Below are 16,271 nucleotides of genomic sequence, written 5' to 3'. Positions count from 1 at the left end.
TCACTTGAGCAAGAAGTCCACCCGTGTGTAATTCTGTTGTGAAGGGAAGCTACCTTTTCCATTTTCTCATTCAGCCCAGTTAGAGTTGGAAGGGAGAAGGACTGTTGACCAAGCAGCCAGGTTACTCAGAGACCCGCCCACTTGGCACCCTGGCTCTGGTCTGCAGTGCAGCCCCGCCAGCCCCTCCGGGGACTCTAATAGACATGAGGCCATCAGGACGCAGAGGCAGGAGCCGGACTTCGGGGAGCTCGGGGACAAGCTCCTCCCCAGGGTCACCAGCTTTCCTGTTGTCTCCCCACAGTTTGTGCTGAAGCACGAGGCTCTCGCTCACCTCCGGGAAGTGGCACTTTTCCCCAACACCCTGAATCCCCACAAGGCGGAGTCCCTGGCACTGGTTGGAGCCATGATTGACCAGGTGATGGCGCTGCACCCGGGCGCCCGGTGGCTCCACATCGGCTGTGACGAGGTGGGTGCCTTGCCTTGCCAGCAGGCGGCTCCCCCAGCTCTGCAGCAGCCCCTTTTCTTCACCTCACGGTCACCTTCTCCCACCTCGTGGGTTCTTCTCTTAAATAGAAAAGTAGTTCCGAGGATAAAGAAGTGCTGGCCGAGGAGATGTCCCCAGTGAGGGCCTTGGTCCCAGCTGATGGGTGATCTCGTGCTGGCAAACCTGCCAAGCCAAGCAGGGTGCAGTGGGGTGCAGGCACCCACGGGACAGCAGCAGAGCAGCCCCTGGTTACGGCACATTCATGTCCTCGGGGTCAGTGTGGCCATGAGTTTGAGCCGGTTACTTTCCTCCAATTGAAGAAGTACAGTTTTGGACTGTGGGAGAAAGGAAATTACCACTTTAGGGCCGTGGAGCACTGGCTGGAAAGGTGGTTCCCGGGGGTGCCCTCCTTGTCCTTGAGAAACACAGTGGCCAGGAAGATACCAAGCCACCGAGCACAGTGACCCAAAGGCCTCTGCTCGTCTGAGCTTAGGCATCTGAGCTGGGACGGTGGTTTGTAGACATTTTACCCCAGAGCTTGATCCTTTTATTCAAAACAAAATCTCTTTTTTGTAGTAAAATACACATAACATAAAATTTACCACTGTAACCACTGTAAAGTGAATGATCCGGTAACTTTTAAGTCATTCTCAGTGTTGTGCAGCCCTCCCCCCGGCTACTGCAGGACCTCTCATCTCCCTGCCCCCCGTCCTCCGCCCCTGCATCCATCAGTCTCCTTTCCATTTCTGCGTTGCCCCCCCAGCACCCCATAAATGGAGTCCTGCCCCGTGCGTGGGCTTTTCTCACTGGGCACCTTCTCCAGCGTGGCTGAGTGATGTTCCAGCATGTGGACGGGCCATGCTCTGTTTATCCATCTTGTGTTATTGGACATCTGGTTATTTCCACCTTCTGGCTGCTGTGGGGCTCCAGACTCAAGACTCCCTTGCCCAGCCTCAAGGGAGTCTTGAGTCGAGGTTCGGGTCTCGGTGCAGAAGGAAAGGGCACCCTTCACTGTCTCCTCCCCGTGGGCAGCTGCCCCAGGAGTCCCCCAGCGTGAACCCGCGGGTGAGGATGGGTGGTCCTGGGGAAAACCCACCTGTGTCTCATCCCAGGTCTACTACCTCGGAGAGGGTGAGGACTCAAGACAGTGGCTGCAGCAGGAGCCCAACACCAGAGCAGAGCTGTGTCTGTCCTACATGGAGGCGGTGGCCAGCCATGTGCAGGCTCGGCACCCGACCACGACGCCCCTGGTGTGGGATGACATGCTGCGGGACATCCCCGAGGACCAGCTCTCAGGTCGGCCAGGCATGGCCCTGGGGGGCCGGCCACGCTCCGCAGGGGGCTTCCTGGTGCCATGAGGGGAGGAAGCCGAGCTACTCTGAGCCCCCGACTGTCAAGGAGAGACCGTGTAGTAGATCCGTACCAAAGCTAACTCTAGACCGTCCTGTTAGGACCGTTTCTCACATGAAAATGTCATTCCCCTAAAAGGCCTCCTGGAGTCTTTCCAGCAGTACTGTTGTGAGAGATCTGACCCAGAGAGCAGCACGAGGCCCCGAGGGGCGCTGGCCATAAAAAGCTGGGGGTGCGGGGGGGCAAGGGCCCCTGGTGCCACTTGAGAGCTTCCAGTGCTTCTAGGGGCCTCAGCCCCACACACCTGCACAGCCAGCCCTGCAGGGGCCTCTACTGAGGTTCACACTGGCTGGTGGAGGGAAGCAGTGGCCCCCCAGCCCTCCGGGGCCCAGCCTGCCTGAGGCTCTGGGGTGAGACAGGGAGGTTGTGGCCCATGCTTCCGCAAGGCCCACCCAGGTGTCCTTGCTGCAGCCTCTACCACATGTGGCCACTTGGGTTTTAATTAATTATAATTAAGTCCACTTAGCGGTATGTCCCTGTTGTACCTGGGCCGGCCCCACGTGCAGACAGTGTGTCCCCCTTGAGGGAGCTCTGGGACCGCTGGCCTGGGACTCACCCCTGGCAGCTCCAGCAGTGTCCAGTCACTTCCAAAGCCAGCTGGCCTTGTGGCTGCGGCATTTACAGCCCAAATCATAGCATAGTATTGAGTCTGTACTTAAATCCATTTTAACACAATAAGGGAGAGTTAGAAGGACGCACCCTCACAGCCTCTCTCCACCCCCAGCATCGAGGGTGCCGCAGCTGGTGGAGCCTGTGCTCTGGGACTACGGGGCCGACCTGGACGTCCACAGCAAGGGTCAGTACCAGAGCAGAGCCCGGTGGTCCTGGGCTCCTCCCAGTTTTCCACCTGGACAAGTGTGTGTTTCGGGCTTCCCGGCTGCACCTCCTCAGGGTCTGCCACTCACACCTCTCACTTGCTCACCCAGCGCTCCTCATGGAGAAGTACCGGAAGAGCGGCTTCTCCTGGCTCTGGGCCGCCAGTGCCTTCAAGGGAGCCACGGGGGCAAGCCAGGCCCTGACCCCCATCGAGCACCACCTCAGAAACCACATGCAGTGGCTGCAGGTGGCGGGCAGTGTGCCAGCGGACACGCTGCAGGGCATCGTCCTGACTGGCTGGCAGAGGTGAGGCCATGCAGGCCCCAGGGACGTTCTCGGGGCCGGCCTTTCCCGGGAGGGTCCAAGCGGCTCCCGTCACCTAGGACACACTGCCCTCCTTGGCCCATCCAGGCTGGGCCTCAGTCCTTCCCGCCATTTGGTCAAGGGGAAGCAGCCGGCCCTCTGAGGAGGGTGTGGAAGGACCAGCTGCACAAAACAAGCCACTTGGGGTCAAGCCCCTCGCACCACACTCTGCAGAGGGGACGCTGCTTGGGGTGTTCAGGGCCCTAGGGCACTGTCCGAACCACCCGTCTCTGCCTGTTCACCCCATCCTGCGCCCCACCCGAGGTCATGTTGGGAGAAGCATGAGGTCAGACTTTGGCTTGTTTAGGATTTCATACCATTTGAAAAGTAGAGCTACAGTTAAACCCCTGGTCCCAGGCAAGTCCTGCCCTCAGGTCCCATCCTGAGGGGGAGGCCAGGTGGCCCTGACACCAAGAGCAGGAGGCCCTGAACCCACAGGAGGGAGCAGGAGGCAGGGCTGACCCTGGACCTCAGCCCTCACTCATAAAGCTCAGTCAAAGGTTAACTTAGGGATTTCAGGGTGGCAACCACAGAGAACTAAGCCCAGGCAGGTCACTCTGGGTGGGGTTCCTGCAAAGCCATGGAACCTTCAGGAAGCAGCAACCGCTCTGCAGAAGCTTCTAGATCCCTGTCCTGTCTCGTGGTGACTCGTGTTTGAGCATCTGCTGTGCTGAGCACCCCTCTCCCGCGGACTTAGGTATGACCACTTCTCTGTGCTGTGCGAGCTGCTGCCCGTGGGAATCCCGTCCCTGGCTGTCTGTCTGCAGGTGCTTCTACATGGTATGGTCCCCTGCTTCTCCCAGGAAGCCTAGTGCCCGGGGCCCCCAACTGCCACCTCCTTGGGGCTGGACTGTGGTCTTCCAACCAGTGCGGGGGAGGGGAACGCACCCATGGCCCCGGCTCAGCCACCCACCCACCCCACTGCAGCCCGGGTCTTCGAGCCTAAACCCAAGACACAGACCAGGAAGTTAGGGGGACATGCCCTGCAGGCACAGTGAACCCACAAGGAAATTCATCATGCATAGGGTGCAGGAGAGAGCCCGCCTTTGCTGCATAAATATCCTGAATGCCCAGTGCTGGTGGGTGTGGCCCCAGAGAGGCAGCTCCCTTACCTCTGGTTCCCGAGGGAGCAGCCAGGTGTGGGCATAGATGCTTAGAGACAGAGGAGACCAGCAGGCAAGGTTGGTGACGAGGCCCTGGTTACATAAACCGCATGTTATACGGGACCAGGTGGGAATTTAAGTAGCAACGTATGTGGTGTTGGCACAGAAAAACATCGAGGTGGTTGAGGAAAGTGAGGACTGAAAAATAAACACACTTGGTATTGTGCTGAGCTACAGGGTGGTTTCCAGAAGGACAGATACTGGGACTCTGGCTTATCCTTTTTTGAAGTGTCAGTTCTGAACTCTTTGGGGAAAGGTACAGACAACAGAGCAGATGCCTGTGCTAATAGGAGCACATTGGCCTTGGCACCCCTTCCCCAGGAGGCAGGCAGCACAGAGCCTCCAGCGTGTTCTCACCTCCCCACCAGGCTGCAGTAGCCTTGGGCTAACCCATCCCTGAGGTCAGCATGTGCCCAGCTGGGCCTGGCCGGCGGTCCTTCTCAGTTGCTTTGCCCACCACCCATGCCTGAGGGCCAGGAGGTCCAGCCAGCACGGAGTCCAGGCCACCTCCTCCTCCAGAGGCCCCTCCAACCTCCGTCTGTGGTTGGTTTTAGGAGGCTTTGCCGAAAACGTTAAAGCAAGAGTGGAGAACTTTCTTGGGACTTCGAGCTTGGAAGCAACAGACTTTAGGAGGTAACACCCTCACCCCCAGCCCTGCCCGTCCCCTCATATTTGGATGCATCCTCAGCACAGTGGCTCCCTGTGCAGTGAGAGGGCCGGCTCCTTCCCTGGCAGCGACATCTTGAACCTCATCACACAAGTCAGCCTCCATCTGTGCAGCTCCGTGGATGCGCTGCTGGAGAGGGACAGGTGAGTGGGCGGGGGAGTGACCCCCCACCCGGCAGGGTGAGGGCCAGCCAATCCTGCAAGAAGACTTTCTGGGCAGAAAACACCTTTTTAAAATTTCCACCAGATTTTCAAAGGTCTTATTTTACAACCACTGAGCCTTACGAGCCACAGTGTACCTACCTGTGTGTGTGGATTTGCCCCCAGGTATGTGACCGGCTGGTTCAGCCCCTACCATCGCAGGCGGAAGTTCATCCACCCCGTCATGATCCAGCACATCCAGCCCCAGGCGCACAGGTAGCCCATGCCCCTCCCAGCTGTGCCCATCCCCAAGGCTGCCCACCCTCTGCTGCATGCTGGCAGCTTTCTGGACAAGCTTTCTAGGTATTGCAGCCGTGGATTCCTAGGTGACGCAACTGCATCAGCTGTGCCTTTAGGCTTTAGAGAAGCTGGGGCGTTCCTGCCTGAGAGGGTGAGGGTCACCAGATGCCCTGAGCAGGGTCCAGGGCTCACCATAGAACCAGACTGCCTAGGGCTGATCCTGGCCCTGCGGCTGCATGTGTCACCATGGGGACAGGGTCCCAGCCAGCCTTCCCCAGTGCTCTCCTGGCTCTGAGAGAGGCCAACACAGACTGTCCCCGCTGAGTATAAGATGCAGTCAACTGTCAACAGGTTCATGCACCAAGAAAAACCCTGCCAGCCAGTTGTGAAGTGCCTTCTAGTTTCAGAGGCCAAACTGTGACAGTCATTCACTTATTCCCAACAACCCTATGAGGCTGGTGCTAACGGCCCTGTTCTATGGATGAGTAAACTGAGGTATGGGATGTACTGACCCGTGGGGTTCTGGAGGCCATGAGGTATGCCCCAGGGCCCTCGCCAGGCAGGCTCACTGCCTCCTGGTCCTCAGTCTCCTGGCCAGGTGGAGCGTTCTCGTGGGGGAGCTGGAGGCTGCCCTGCAGCGTGTCTTCTACCCAGACGCAGTGGAGGAGTGGCTGGAGGAAAACGTGCGCCCCAGCCTGCGGCGGCTGCAGGCTCTGCTGCAGGATCTGGGTGAGGCAGCCGGCCCCAGGCCCGACTCGGGTCAGGACCCCTGAGGGGAGGGGGCCAAGCTCAGGCTGTCGGCCTCCCTGCACCCTCATCCAGCTGCACCCGGCCCCACGTGCGCCTCCTGAGCCCTGGGCAGCCGTGCCAGCAGACAGCGCCCACAGAAACAAGAGTAAACATGGAAGGAAAAGACACTCTGGGCCTATACAATGATCAGCATTAGAACTTTAATTCTTTCAAAATAAAAAGGAGAGTGGAAGCCAGAAATCTCAAAGGCTTAGTTACTGGCCCTCACGATGGTCTGGACACCCTCCTCGCCCCACCCAGCCCTGGGAGAGGGGAGCTGGCCAAACACCCTCCCTCCTCCAGCCCAGCGGTAAACACACAAGAAACCAACCATAGCTGTTTCACACCTTTTAAGAAAAGAGTATTTCAGGTTTAACCATTTAGAAACCTAACTTTGGCATGTTTAAATGACTGTGTGCCCAAATTAAGGGCTGGCTGGCGGCCACCACTGGTAAGGGAGAGGATCTCATTTCTCTGGAGTTTCCTGGAAGTTGCTGTCTCTCACCCAGGCAGCCTCAGAACCCCTGGTCCATGCAGCTGTTCCCAGGTGCACAGCCTCCTGGGTCCCTCACTCAGAGGTGCTCTGGGCACATGCTGTACCTCGGAGGAGCCTAGGTTCAGAGAAAGCAGGAGAAAACTAATAGTGCAGTTGAGGGTCAGTGTGGCTGGCACCCAGACTCCACGAGGGTGGCTGCAGCTAGCTGCTCAGGCGCTGCTGAGGGGCAGCCATGAGCCCAGCGATTCTGGCCCCAAACACACAGGCCCAGCACCAGAGTTCAAGAGAAGCTGGGAATCTGGGTTCTGAGGGATGGGTCCAGGTTTTTAAGTGCTGCACAATGCTAGAAGAGGGAACTTCTGCCTATACTGGGGGCAGGGGCGGGAGGTTATCCTCTCTGAGAGCCCGGCTGCAATCCTGGTTGGACTCGAGATGAGCCACCTGAGTGGACAGCAGTCTGGGGGCTGTGGAAGCCTCAAGAGTGGCTGCAGCACACCAACCAGGCGTGCCCCTTAGCGTCCACCCTGAGCCCCGGCAGCTCCGCAGGCAAGCACCTCACTTCTGACCACTGAGGACATCCAGCTGCGGGGAGGGATGGGCATGGGGAGCAGGGCAGGAGATGGGATTCCTGGGGATGATGTGTGGCGGCACCATCCTCAGAGCCTCGCCCAGCCGCTGGCCCTGCTGGAGTCTCACCGCAGCCCTCAGGACCTGGTCCTGGAGAACCTCTCGACCCAAAGAACTCAGCCCTGGCCCTGATACCCTGGGACCCTGGGTGTTCTTCCTTCCCATTTCACAGGCCTTGAGCCTCACACAGCTAGCATGTCTGACCTGTCCACACCAGGCCGCTGTCCCAGTGGGCTGTCTGATTCCAGGAAGAGACAGATCTGAGGCCTGTGCCCTCTCTGGACCGCTCGGAGCCTGCAGAGAAGGTCCCACTGTGGTTTTGCTCAGAGGACAGAAGCAAGCAGCAGGAACGGCTGAGGGTCCTGCCCCGGGGCTTCCAGGGACACAGCAGGGAGCTGAGGAGGAGGACTTGTAGGCGGCCCATCAGTCCTGCTGGGGCCCCACCAGAACCAAGGCAGGGGTTCCGTGGAGGTCAGCTCTGGTCCCCAGGGCCATCGACCTCACTGTCACTGCTCTGAGACAGCTCCATGGGACTTTCAAGGCAGTGCAGCTCCAGGAAAGTAGTGATGAGCTTGGCGATGGCTTCCACGTCACTGGTCCAGATGGGCACAGGGAGGAAGGGTGTGTTATCGTGACAGGTACTGGCCACCCCGCAGCAGCCACAAGACCATACCTGTCTCACCCCAGGTATCTGCCTCCGGTAACCCACTAGGACCCAGCACCTTCAGTCCTGATCCCCACCCCCACCGGACCCTAGCCCAGTCCTCTGTGCCCACTGGGGACCCCTGACGTCCCCATCCCCTCTCTGTCCCTGTGGGGACCCCTGACCTCCCCCTAGTGGGTGGTGCCAGGCCTGCTCCCCTGGCCTCACCTCCTCCCCCACGTTCCTGAGGCCTCTCTCTATGCCCTGCCGTGCTGGGCAGTTCCTGGGGAGGACCACCTGACTGGGGGCGAGGGGCAGCCCTGGCCAATCAAGTCACCCATCCTCAGCTTACCTGCGGTGGCCCATGACAGCACTCTGCGTGAGGGGGTGGGAGAAGCCCGTGGCAAACCGAAGCACCACCACATAGCCCTTCCCGAAGTACCGGACCTTCTCCTCCTCCACGTTCACGTCCCGGATGTCACTGAGCAGGACCACCACTGTGGGCAGGGCCCTGTCAGTGGCCGTGTCCCCCACTCACCCTGCCCCTCCCACCTGGGTGCTGGCACAGTTGCTTCGGGGCCACAATGCAGAGGATCACATCACGCTTGTCATGAAGCAGAGAGCACGTGTCACTCCATGTCTGAGGCTGGGCTCATGCCGAGACCCTGACCCTAGATGTCACAGGTCAGTGACCACAGTGCAGGGTTGTGTGGCTGCTGGTTAACGTCCAGTCTGGGTGAGAAGGAATGTCCAGCAGGCCCACTGTTGTCTTGAAAAGCCCACCCCTTCTCTCAGTCTAACACGTCAGGGGGCGGCTAAGCACAGTGCTGCCCAGCTTTCTGCTTCATTTTCCCCAACCGCGGGAAAATGCCGTCCTGGTTTCTAGTGGCCAGTCACTGAGCTGGGGGCTGCCCAGCAATTTCCTTTGGGCCAGGGCACGTCCGGGGTACACAGCGTCCACGAGGCAGAACACAACCCTGGTCACTGAGCGGCCAGCTTGGACCCAGCCCGTTTCCAGGCCTCAAGCCTGCTCCCTGCCATCACACACAGACGCTCGCCGCCCTCTGTCCATCCCAGAGTAACCCGTGTCCTGTTCACTCCCCACACCTCACCTTGATCATGGCCTGCTCTGCAGAGAGTCAGCAGCTTCCTATACAAGCTGAACGTCTTCAGCACGACCTTTCCGGTGCTCTTATTGAAGGTTGCTTCCTAGAACGCCAGCCACAAGGCAGTCACCTGGCTGCTAGCCTGTGAGCCAGCCCAACACACACAGACTTGCCGACTGCGTCCCCACCCTCACCAGAGCAGACACTCAAGGAGGCGGCCCCTCTTCCTTCCCATCCCAGTCAGAACCCCAAACCCCTGCAGCCTGATCTCTCCAGGGGCTGGGGTGTGAAAAGGAGGAGCCTCTCCGCACTCAAGAGAAGCGAGCACAGCGGACGAGGTCATCAAACAAGGGAATGGAGATCGGCAGTCAGCAATACTGGGGCCAGGTGACCCAAAGGACACGTGAAGAGGGACAAAAGGGAGGTGAGGGAAGTGGCCTTGCCCTTCTGTTCTAGGAGAACTTCTGGGAGAACAACAGCTTTAGAGGATTCCTTCACCTAGGGATGGTCACAGACAGGCAATGTCCAGAGGCCAAGTCCAGCTATCCAGAAACCACTAAGCTCAAGTTTCAGGATGGGGGGGCATTAGGCCCCTGGAGCCTTTCTTCCTGCTTTGATTCGCACTGCAGGGAAGCCCAGGAGCCCAAAAGCCTGGGCACCCTTCCTGTGCTGGCCTTACCTCCCAGTCCTCCAGGTTCTGCACGGCCACGAATAGACAGCCCGTGACATAGAAGAGCTTCCAGCCCAGACTATCTGGGGAGCAAACACAGGAGACAATCAGGCGAGGGAAGGCAGCAGAGGGGTGAAGGCCAACGTGCCCAGAGACGGTGCCCCCTCCCCAGCACAGCTGCTTCCCAGACCGAGGGCAGGAGTGGCACCTGGGGGCCTGGCTTGCTGCCCATGCCTGCAAGGACACCCAACCCTCACCATGGCCACCTAGCACTGCAGGCCCTGTCACTTGGGATAGGACGTGCTCCCCCAGTTCTGCCCTCACTCTCCCCTGGAAGTCTACTCGTGATGGCAATCGCGGCACGGTGAGTAAGAGCAGAAAGGTGGGAACGCTTACAGGGAGCTGCTGAAAGCACGGATCATCCCTGCAACAGAACATGAGGCAGACACAGGAGTGCCTTTCTGAAAAATATTTTATGATATATGAAAATGCTGAAGATGTAAATGAAAAACATAAGCTGCGGGGGACACACCAGCACGTGGAAGTGGGCCGCATCCGCAAACAATTTAGAGGCAGTGGCAGTCCCCAAAGCCATGCCCTGGCAGATTACAAGTGATGGGCTTTCCTTTTTTCCCTCTTCCAATCAGCTGAGGAAGTTCCTGGGGGCCAGGTGATGCATCTCACCTCCACTGTAGTAGGCAGCAGCCAGGCCAATCGACAAGATTCCTGCGAGGAGAAAGCAGGTACCTTCCCATTGGGCCACCACCAGCCCAGAGCCCAACTCCTCCCAGGACCCACAGACCCAGGTAAGCAGCCCCTTCCCATTGCCTGGGATGGCTGAGGGCAGGGAGCAGGGGGCAAGAAGACCACCAGGCTCAGAAGTGGGGGAAACAACTGGGAAGTCTGTTGAGAAGAATGTTCTACACCAGTCACAGTATTCACTGGACACATGTCTATGTGAGGTTGCAGAGCTGACGGGGGAACCAGAAAGAGGAACCTGATGTGGGTTTTACCCACTGACAGCACATTGTGTGGAATGAAGACAAGACTGAAGGTAAAGAATCACAACTCGGCACATGAGACAAATCAGGCAGAGTCCTGGGAAAGAAGGCCCAGAGCCAGGCCGCTGAAGGCACAGCAGCTTCTCCCCACACACCTAGGTTCCAATCAGCATGGTGCAGTTGCCCAGGGAGTGCAGGGCCCTCCAATGGGTACTGACAGGGATGGAGGCCAGGGCCCCCACCGCCTTACTCCTCACTGTCTCCATCACGTGGGCCCTGACATAAATCAGATACCTGGGGCTGGGTGTATGACAACAAGCAAAAGGGGAAGTACGGGGACCTCAGAAGAGCATGCAGAGTATTAACAAAAGGATGTTAAATGGTGAAAAAAGACAAGACAGACACACATCATCTGTAAAAGCACGCGTAGAGGATAAAAGATGGAAAGGCACAATAGTTGCCATATCTTGGGGTAGCAGAACCACGGAAAAATTTAGTGTAATTTTCATCCTTTTTTAAAGTTAGATTTTTAACTTGAGGAGAAATATGAACATCCTTACCAACCAGCAGGGACCAGGACCTGATGCCTGGAGCCCTCTTCAGATGGAGGCAGGAACTGGTGCGTGTCTCCACCTGCATATACATCCCTGGAACGTGCTGCCACAGCTTTCAACAGGAGACTGGGGGGCTGGGGAAGGGCAGACAGACAGCTGGAGCCCTCGAGCCACTGCCAACAGACAAGAACCCAGCTCCTCTCCAGAACAGGAAGCCAGGCTGCCCACTAGCAAGGCCCACACAGGCTCAGGAACCAGTCAGCCCGTGCTGACTGCAGTCTCTGTGGTCAGGCAAATCACTTAATCCCCCTGAGACCTGTAAGGAAGTTTCTTCTCTGCTCTGTTGTAATGGTTGCACTGGAGCTTTGTCCCCTGCTCCGACTCACAAAGCATCAACAAGCACTTGATCATCACCTGCTCCCTTCCTACCTGGAAACCTCAGTCTCTTGGAAACCGTTAGCCCCCAGCAGGCTTCAAACTTCCGGCACCCTACCGGAACCTACCAGAACACCCTCATTTCCCTGTGCTGGCCTCTGAAAAAGGGAACTGAAAGTCTCATCATGGTTTGAGTCTGTACTGGCACTGACCGAAAAAGCCAGCTCTGCGGTCTCCTACAGCTGCCGAGAAGGACAGTCTGCACCCAGTGGAGGGAGTGGAGGGTCCAGAGCACTGGTTTAATGAACGAGTCAGCAAAGGGGATTGCTCTTCCACACGTGGAGAATTCTGCCCTGCACGCTGCAATACGCTCGAAATGCTGGCTCCAGGGACCCCGTTCTGGGTAGCTTTTCAGATATTCCCTGTGAAGTCAAGTCAAATTTCTGACAACAAATAGTGAATTCAGTTCACACAAACGAAGCCAGGATCCTGGGACATCACCGGCTCCTTCCCCTGACATGCCTCATCTGTCTCCACGCGCGACTCAGCCGCCCGCGGGGCGAGATCACGCCTGTCACCGGCACAAGCCACCCTGGACACGCCCCGCTGATCCCTGCGGCCACACCGGGCGCCCCGCCCGGCTCGCGCGCCGCCAGGCCTCCGGGGCATTGAGCCGGGCCGGGTTCCGAGACCGCGCTCCCAGCAGGACCCCGGCTGCGGGAGCCGCCCCCCAGCCCACCCCGCACCTCCCACCCGCGAGGGCGGCATGGCCCGTCCACCGCGGACACTAACCTGCAGGCGCGGACGCGGGGAAAGACCGGACCGCTAGAGTTCAGGACCCGCCGGCCTCCGACTTCCGGAGCTGGGGGCTAAGCCGGCTGACTTCCGGACCCGCAGGGGCTGATGGGACAGCTGACTTCCGGACTGGCGGTGGAGCGGGCGAGCGTTGACTTCTGAGGCCCCCATTCAGCCCTCGAGGTGGGAGAACGGGCGGGGCTACAACGGGAGGTCGCCTACGTAGCCCCAGAGGCGGCCGCGTGGTGTGGTGTGCGCGCCCGGGCGCTGAGCACAAAGCGTTTGGGGTCACAACCCTTAGAAAGTCCGCAGAGGAAGGTGAGGTGGGTTGTACTACGAAACATCCACTTAGGATGGTGAGAAAACGTGAAGTACGTAGTCAACCTCACAACAGATACGTACGAACATTATGGTAGATTCTGTAAAAACTTTAATAAGAAATATTAAAGTAGAACTAAGATATTTGTTCATGGACTGGAAAATTATTGTAAAAATGTAAATTCTTCCAATGTGATCTGCAGATTCAATTGCGAACCCAGTAAGAATATCAGCAGGTTAAAAAACTAAATCTGAACAATGCTGCAAGGCACAGTGGAGGAGGGTAGGGGAAAACCAGAGATCCTTGACCCCCAAAAAACTCAGTGTAGCTGGGGAAACTGAACGTTCACATGTTCGTGATGGCAGTTTTGCTGCTGCTCAGAAACTTGCCCCAGTGTCTGGGAAGGAGGATTGTAGTAGGAGAGACAGTTTTCCCCAGGAAAATCTTGAATGGCCGCTTCGGTGGCCTCCCTGCTCCACTCTCCACCAAAACACTCAGCACCTGTCCCCACAGCCCCCAGATGAGGCCCCAAGCAGGACCCTGACTTGCCTATTTTCCACCAGATGGAGAAGGACCCTACCTGGAACAGGAGAGCCTCCACAACACGGCCACTGCCTGCTTCAGTGACCTCCAAACTGGGATGGTCAAGACGATCTGTGGAGTGCTAGAAAAACATACTAGAGCTTGTATTCCTACTTATTTTATGTTTTTATATCTATTGTCATGTGTCTTATAATTTACATAAGATTAATACACAGTGCATATTACCTTATAAAGAAATATACATACATGTATATGTATAACCCTAGATGTTTTATCAATATAGGCACAATGTCAAATATTTGGAGATGACTTTTCTATTTTACCAGTCTCCATATACTCTCAGCCTGTGGTTCAGAATCACCTGGCGGGTTTGTTGAAACACAGACTGTTGGACCTGTTCCCAGCAGGATGGGGCCTGAAATGTACACGTGCTGCTGCTCTGGGAACCACACTCAGAGAAATTATGCGCTAAGCTGGAACAGAAGAAGGTTCTGCCTGAATGCAGCAGGTTTCCTCACCTGATGCCTCAGCTCACATTCCATCTTCTTGAAATGCCTTCTCTGGTAAGATCCCACACCATCTTGAAGGTCCATTTGAATTGGTTGGCACCTCCTTTAAGTCCCTCTTGCTTGGTGCAGCTGAAAGTGATCTTAATTGCTTAGGACTTAGGGAGAACTGAGTTGATACCCAGATAATTCTACTTTGCATTACAGTTATTTGCATAATTTCACCTTTTTTTACTAGAGTACAAGCCATTTAAAAATGAAGCCTAGACTAGCTTTCTACTAATGTTAAATGAGTGAACAAATGATGTCTGATTTGGTTAAAATCCTGCTGAATATTGATAAGAGCAAAAGTCTGGAAATAAATACAAAATCCATAAATAGGGGACTGAGTAAAATCTGCATATTTTGCCAGTTATCAATGCGTTATATCTCTTCCAAATTCAGACTTCATTGCCTGTTCTATGAAAATGCATCTGAGCCCTTATTTTGTTCTGTGCTCTCTGGCATGATATTAAGCTTTGTCAATAGAGGGTGCTGGAGACACTTGGAGGAAGAGTTTCCTTTCCTGGTTCTAGTTCTGTTGTGCTGGATCCACAGGCTTCTGCAGTACACAGGGCTTCTCCAGTGTCCAGCTTTTACAATACACACTGGCCAACTGCACCCAGCATCCACCACCTTCCCCAGCAAGCCCAAAGTGGTTTTGTAGCAGAGTGCCTCCAGTGAGACTGATGTCAGGTCTGAAGTAAGAAATGTACAAGGAAATGTATTAAAAAGCAAAGAGACTGGGCTTCCTTGGTGGCACAGCGCTTAGGAATCTGCCTGCCAATGCAGGGGACACGGGTTCAATCCCTGGTCCTGGAGGATCCCACATGCTGCAGAGCAGCTAAGCCCGTGCGCCTCAACTGCAGAGCCTGCGCTCTACAGCCCGTGCTGTGCAGCAAGAGTAGCCACCGCAAGGAGAAGCCCACGCACCACAATGAAGAGTAGCCCCCGCTTGCCGCAACTAGAGAAAGCCCACACACAGCAACGAAGACCCAACGCAGCCAAAAATAAATAAGTAAAATAAATAAATTTATTTTTTAAAAATGCAAAGAGACTATTAATGTCTTGTCAGAAGAATTCAACAGAATAATAAAATAGTGGATAAGAGGTATTTCTCATTATGGAAGTCCTGCTAATAAGTGAAGAAGAAATGATAGGAGTAAAACATCACCCTGAGGAGGCTTCCCTGATGGCGCAGTGGTTAAGAATACGCCTGCCAATGCAGGGGACACGGGCTCGAGCCCTGGTCCAGGAAGATCCCATATGCTGCGGAGTTAGGCCCATGCGCCACAACTGCTGAGCCTGCGCTCTAGAGCTCGTGTGAAACTACTGAAGCCCGCGCACCCTAGAGCCCGTGCTCCACAACGAGAGAAGCCCGCGCAACGCAACAAAGAGTAGCCCCTGCTCACAGCAAGTAGAGAAAGCCCGCACGCAGCAATGAAGACCCAACACAGCCAATAAATAATTTTTAAAACATCACCCTAATGAATCTAGGCAATCTCATCAATGGCTGCTAATTAACATCACAAGAAGGACAGACAATAGAACCCCCTGAAGGGATTTTACAACACTATCTATGTAGTCTTGACAAAAAATTTTTACCTGTGATCAAGCCACTAGAATGTTTTAACTACCCTTTGCTGAAAATTCAGAATAAGGGTATGCTAAAGAACTCCACATGGATGCCGTCAGCGATTGCTGAAAACCCTGCAGTCAACCTGATTTCTTTATGATATGCAAGGAGAGAGGGGGGTATGTGGATGGAACCTACAGATTTAAAAAACAAACCAAAAAAACTCCCAAAACCTTAAGACTGGGAACTCCCTGTACTATATTTGTTAACTTCTAAGTGAGCCTTATTTTTTTTTCTAGAAACAAAGATTTCTAAGAGAGACAAACACACAAACCAATTGAAATATAGACTAATAAAACATTGAACCTTATTTAGATCCTGATTGAAACTAGAAAAATGTGAGACCATTGGGGAAACCTGGACAGAAACCTGAACACTAACTACACATTTGATGAAACTAATTGTAACTTGCTTTTTTCACACATGATGATACTGTTTATGTTTTTAAAACATTAACGAAATATATACAAATAACAACCTAAAATTATTCTTTTCTTTGAGCTGATAATTGAAGATGTTTTCTGAGAGGTGCAGACATAGATTTGAGTAATACAATGGGTTAATCTGGCAGCCAGTTAGGACCTCCTGAATTTAACTGATGGCATTTGTAAAAAAAAAAAAAAAAAGTGGTACGAGCCAAAAACTATTAAAAAAAAGGTTTTAATGGGGAAAATTTTAAGATCCTGGTGACGTTCTGGGACATGGAATATACTTGAATGTTTTGCTGACCTCTGTGACCGCCCCCCCCCCAAGGTTAGGAGGAAGAAGGGTCCATTCCTGAGATTCCTGTGAACTGCTGGTGTTTGATAGAGACACCCTCATGCTTTTC

General features: G+C 55.2%; 2 protein-coding genes and 1 long non-coding RNA gene across 11 annotated transcripts in view; 2 read left to right on the top strand and 1 right to left on the bottom strand.

Moving 5' to 3' along the window:
* HEXD (hexosaminidase D) overlaps positions 1–6,333 on the top strand; it is an 18,065-nt gene extending 11,732 nt beyond the window's left edge. Inside the window, exons 6-15 of one of the 4 annotated variants that reach the window (XR_010937264.1) lie at positions 302–466; positions 1,597–1,780; positions 2,619–2,690; positions 2,821–3,016; positions 3,771–3,853; positions 4,791–4,869; positions 4,945–5,046; positions 5,230–5,319; positions 5,695–5,838; positions 5,930–6,068. Coding sequence is in view for 3 of the 4 variants with exons in the window: in XM_067714616.1 (XP_067570717.1) it covers positions 302–466; positions 1,597–1,780; positions 2,619–2,690; positions 2,821–3,016; positions 3,771–3,853; positions 4,791–4,869; positions 4,945–5,046; positions 5,230–5,319; positions 5,930–6,116 (1,158 nt within the window). In the remaining variant the exon portion in view is untranslated. Of the gene's footprint in view, positions 1–301; positions 467–1,596; positions 1,781–2,618; positions 2,691–2,820; positions 3,017–3,770; positions 3,854–4,790; positions 4,870–4,944; positions 5,047–5,229; positions 5,320–5,694 lie in introns of all 4 variants that reach the window. The other 3 variants (XM_067714617.1, XM_067714616.1, XM_067714618.1) reach the window with 3 other exon arrangements.
* CYBC1 (cytochrome b-245 chaperone 1) lies at positions 6,272–12,543 on the bottom strand. Of its 6 annotated transcripts, XR_010937265.1 has the most exons (9): positions 12,397–12,536; positions 11,817–12,026; positions 11,236–11,363; positions 10,359–10,400; positions 9,684–9,757; positions 9,011–9,107; positions 8,251–8,395; positions 7,460–7,848; positions 6,272–6,743 (listed from the first exon to the last, which is right to left on the bottom strand). XR_010937265.1 is itself a non-coding variant. In XM_067714623.1 (8 exons), the coding sequence occupies exons 3-8, from the start codon at positions 11,318–11,320 to the stop codon at positions 7,728–7,730; spliced, it is 564 nt and encodes a 187-aa protein (XP_067570724.1). In that variant the 5' UTR covers positions 11,321–11,363; positions 11,817–12,026; positions 12,397–12,536; the 3' UTR covers positions 6,272–7,727. The 6 variants fall into 6 exon arrangements, 5 of the variants coding, with proteins under 5 accessions (XP_067570724.1, XP_067570727.1, XP_067570726.1 ...); XM_067714623.1 differs by having other exon boundaries at positions 6,272–7,848; XM_067714626.1 differs by having other exon boundaries at positions 6,272–7,848; positions 11,817–12,047; positions 12,397–12,494.
* On the top strand, positions 12,490–16,271 carry LOC137211892 (uncharacterized). Its single transcript, XR_010937266.1, has 3 exons — positions 12,490–12,582; positions 13,669–13,824; positions 14,365–16,271. It is a non-coding gene; the product is annotated as an uncharacterized lncRNA (long non-coding RNA).

Source organism: Pseudorca crassidens, chromosome 19 (assembly GCF_039906515.1).
Source record: "Pseudorca crassidens isolate mPseCra1 chromosome 19, mPseCra1.hap1, whole genome shotgun sequence".
Taxonomy (NCBI): domain Eukaryota; kingdom Metazoa; phylum Chordata; class Mammalia; order Artiodactyla; family Delphinidae; genus Pseudorca; species Pseudorca crassidens.
This window is presented reverse-complemented; position numbering and strand designations above follow the sequence as displayed.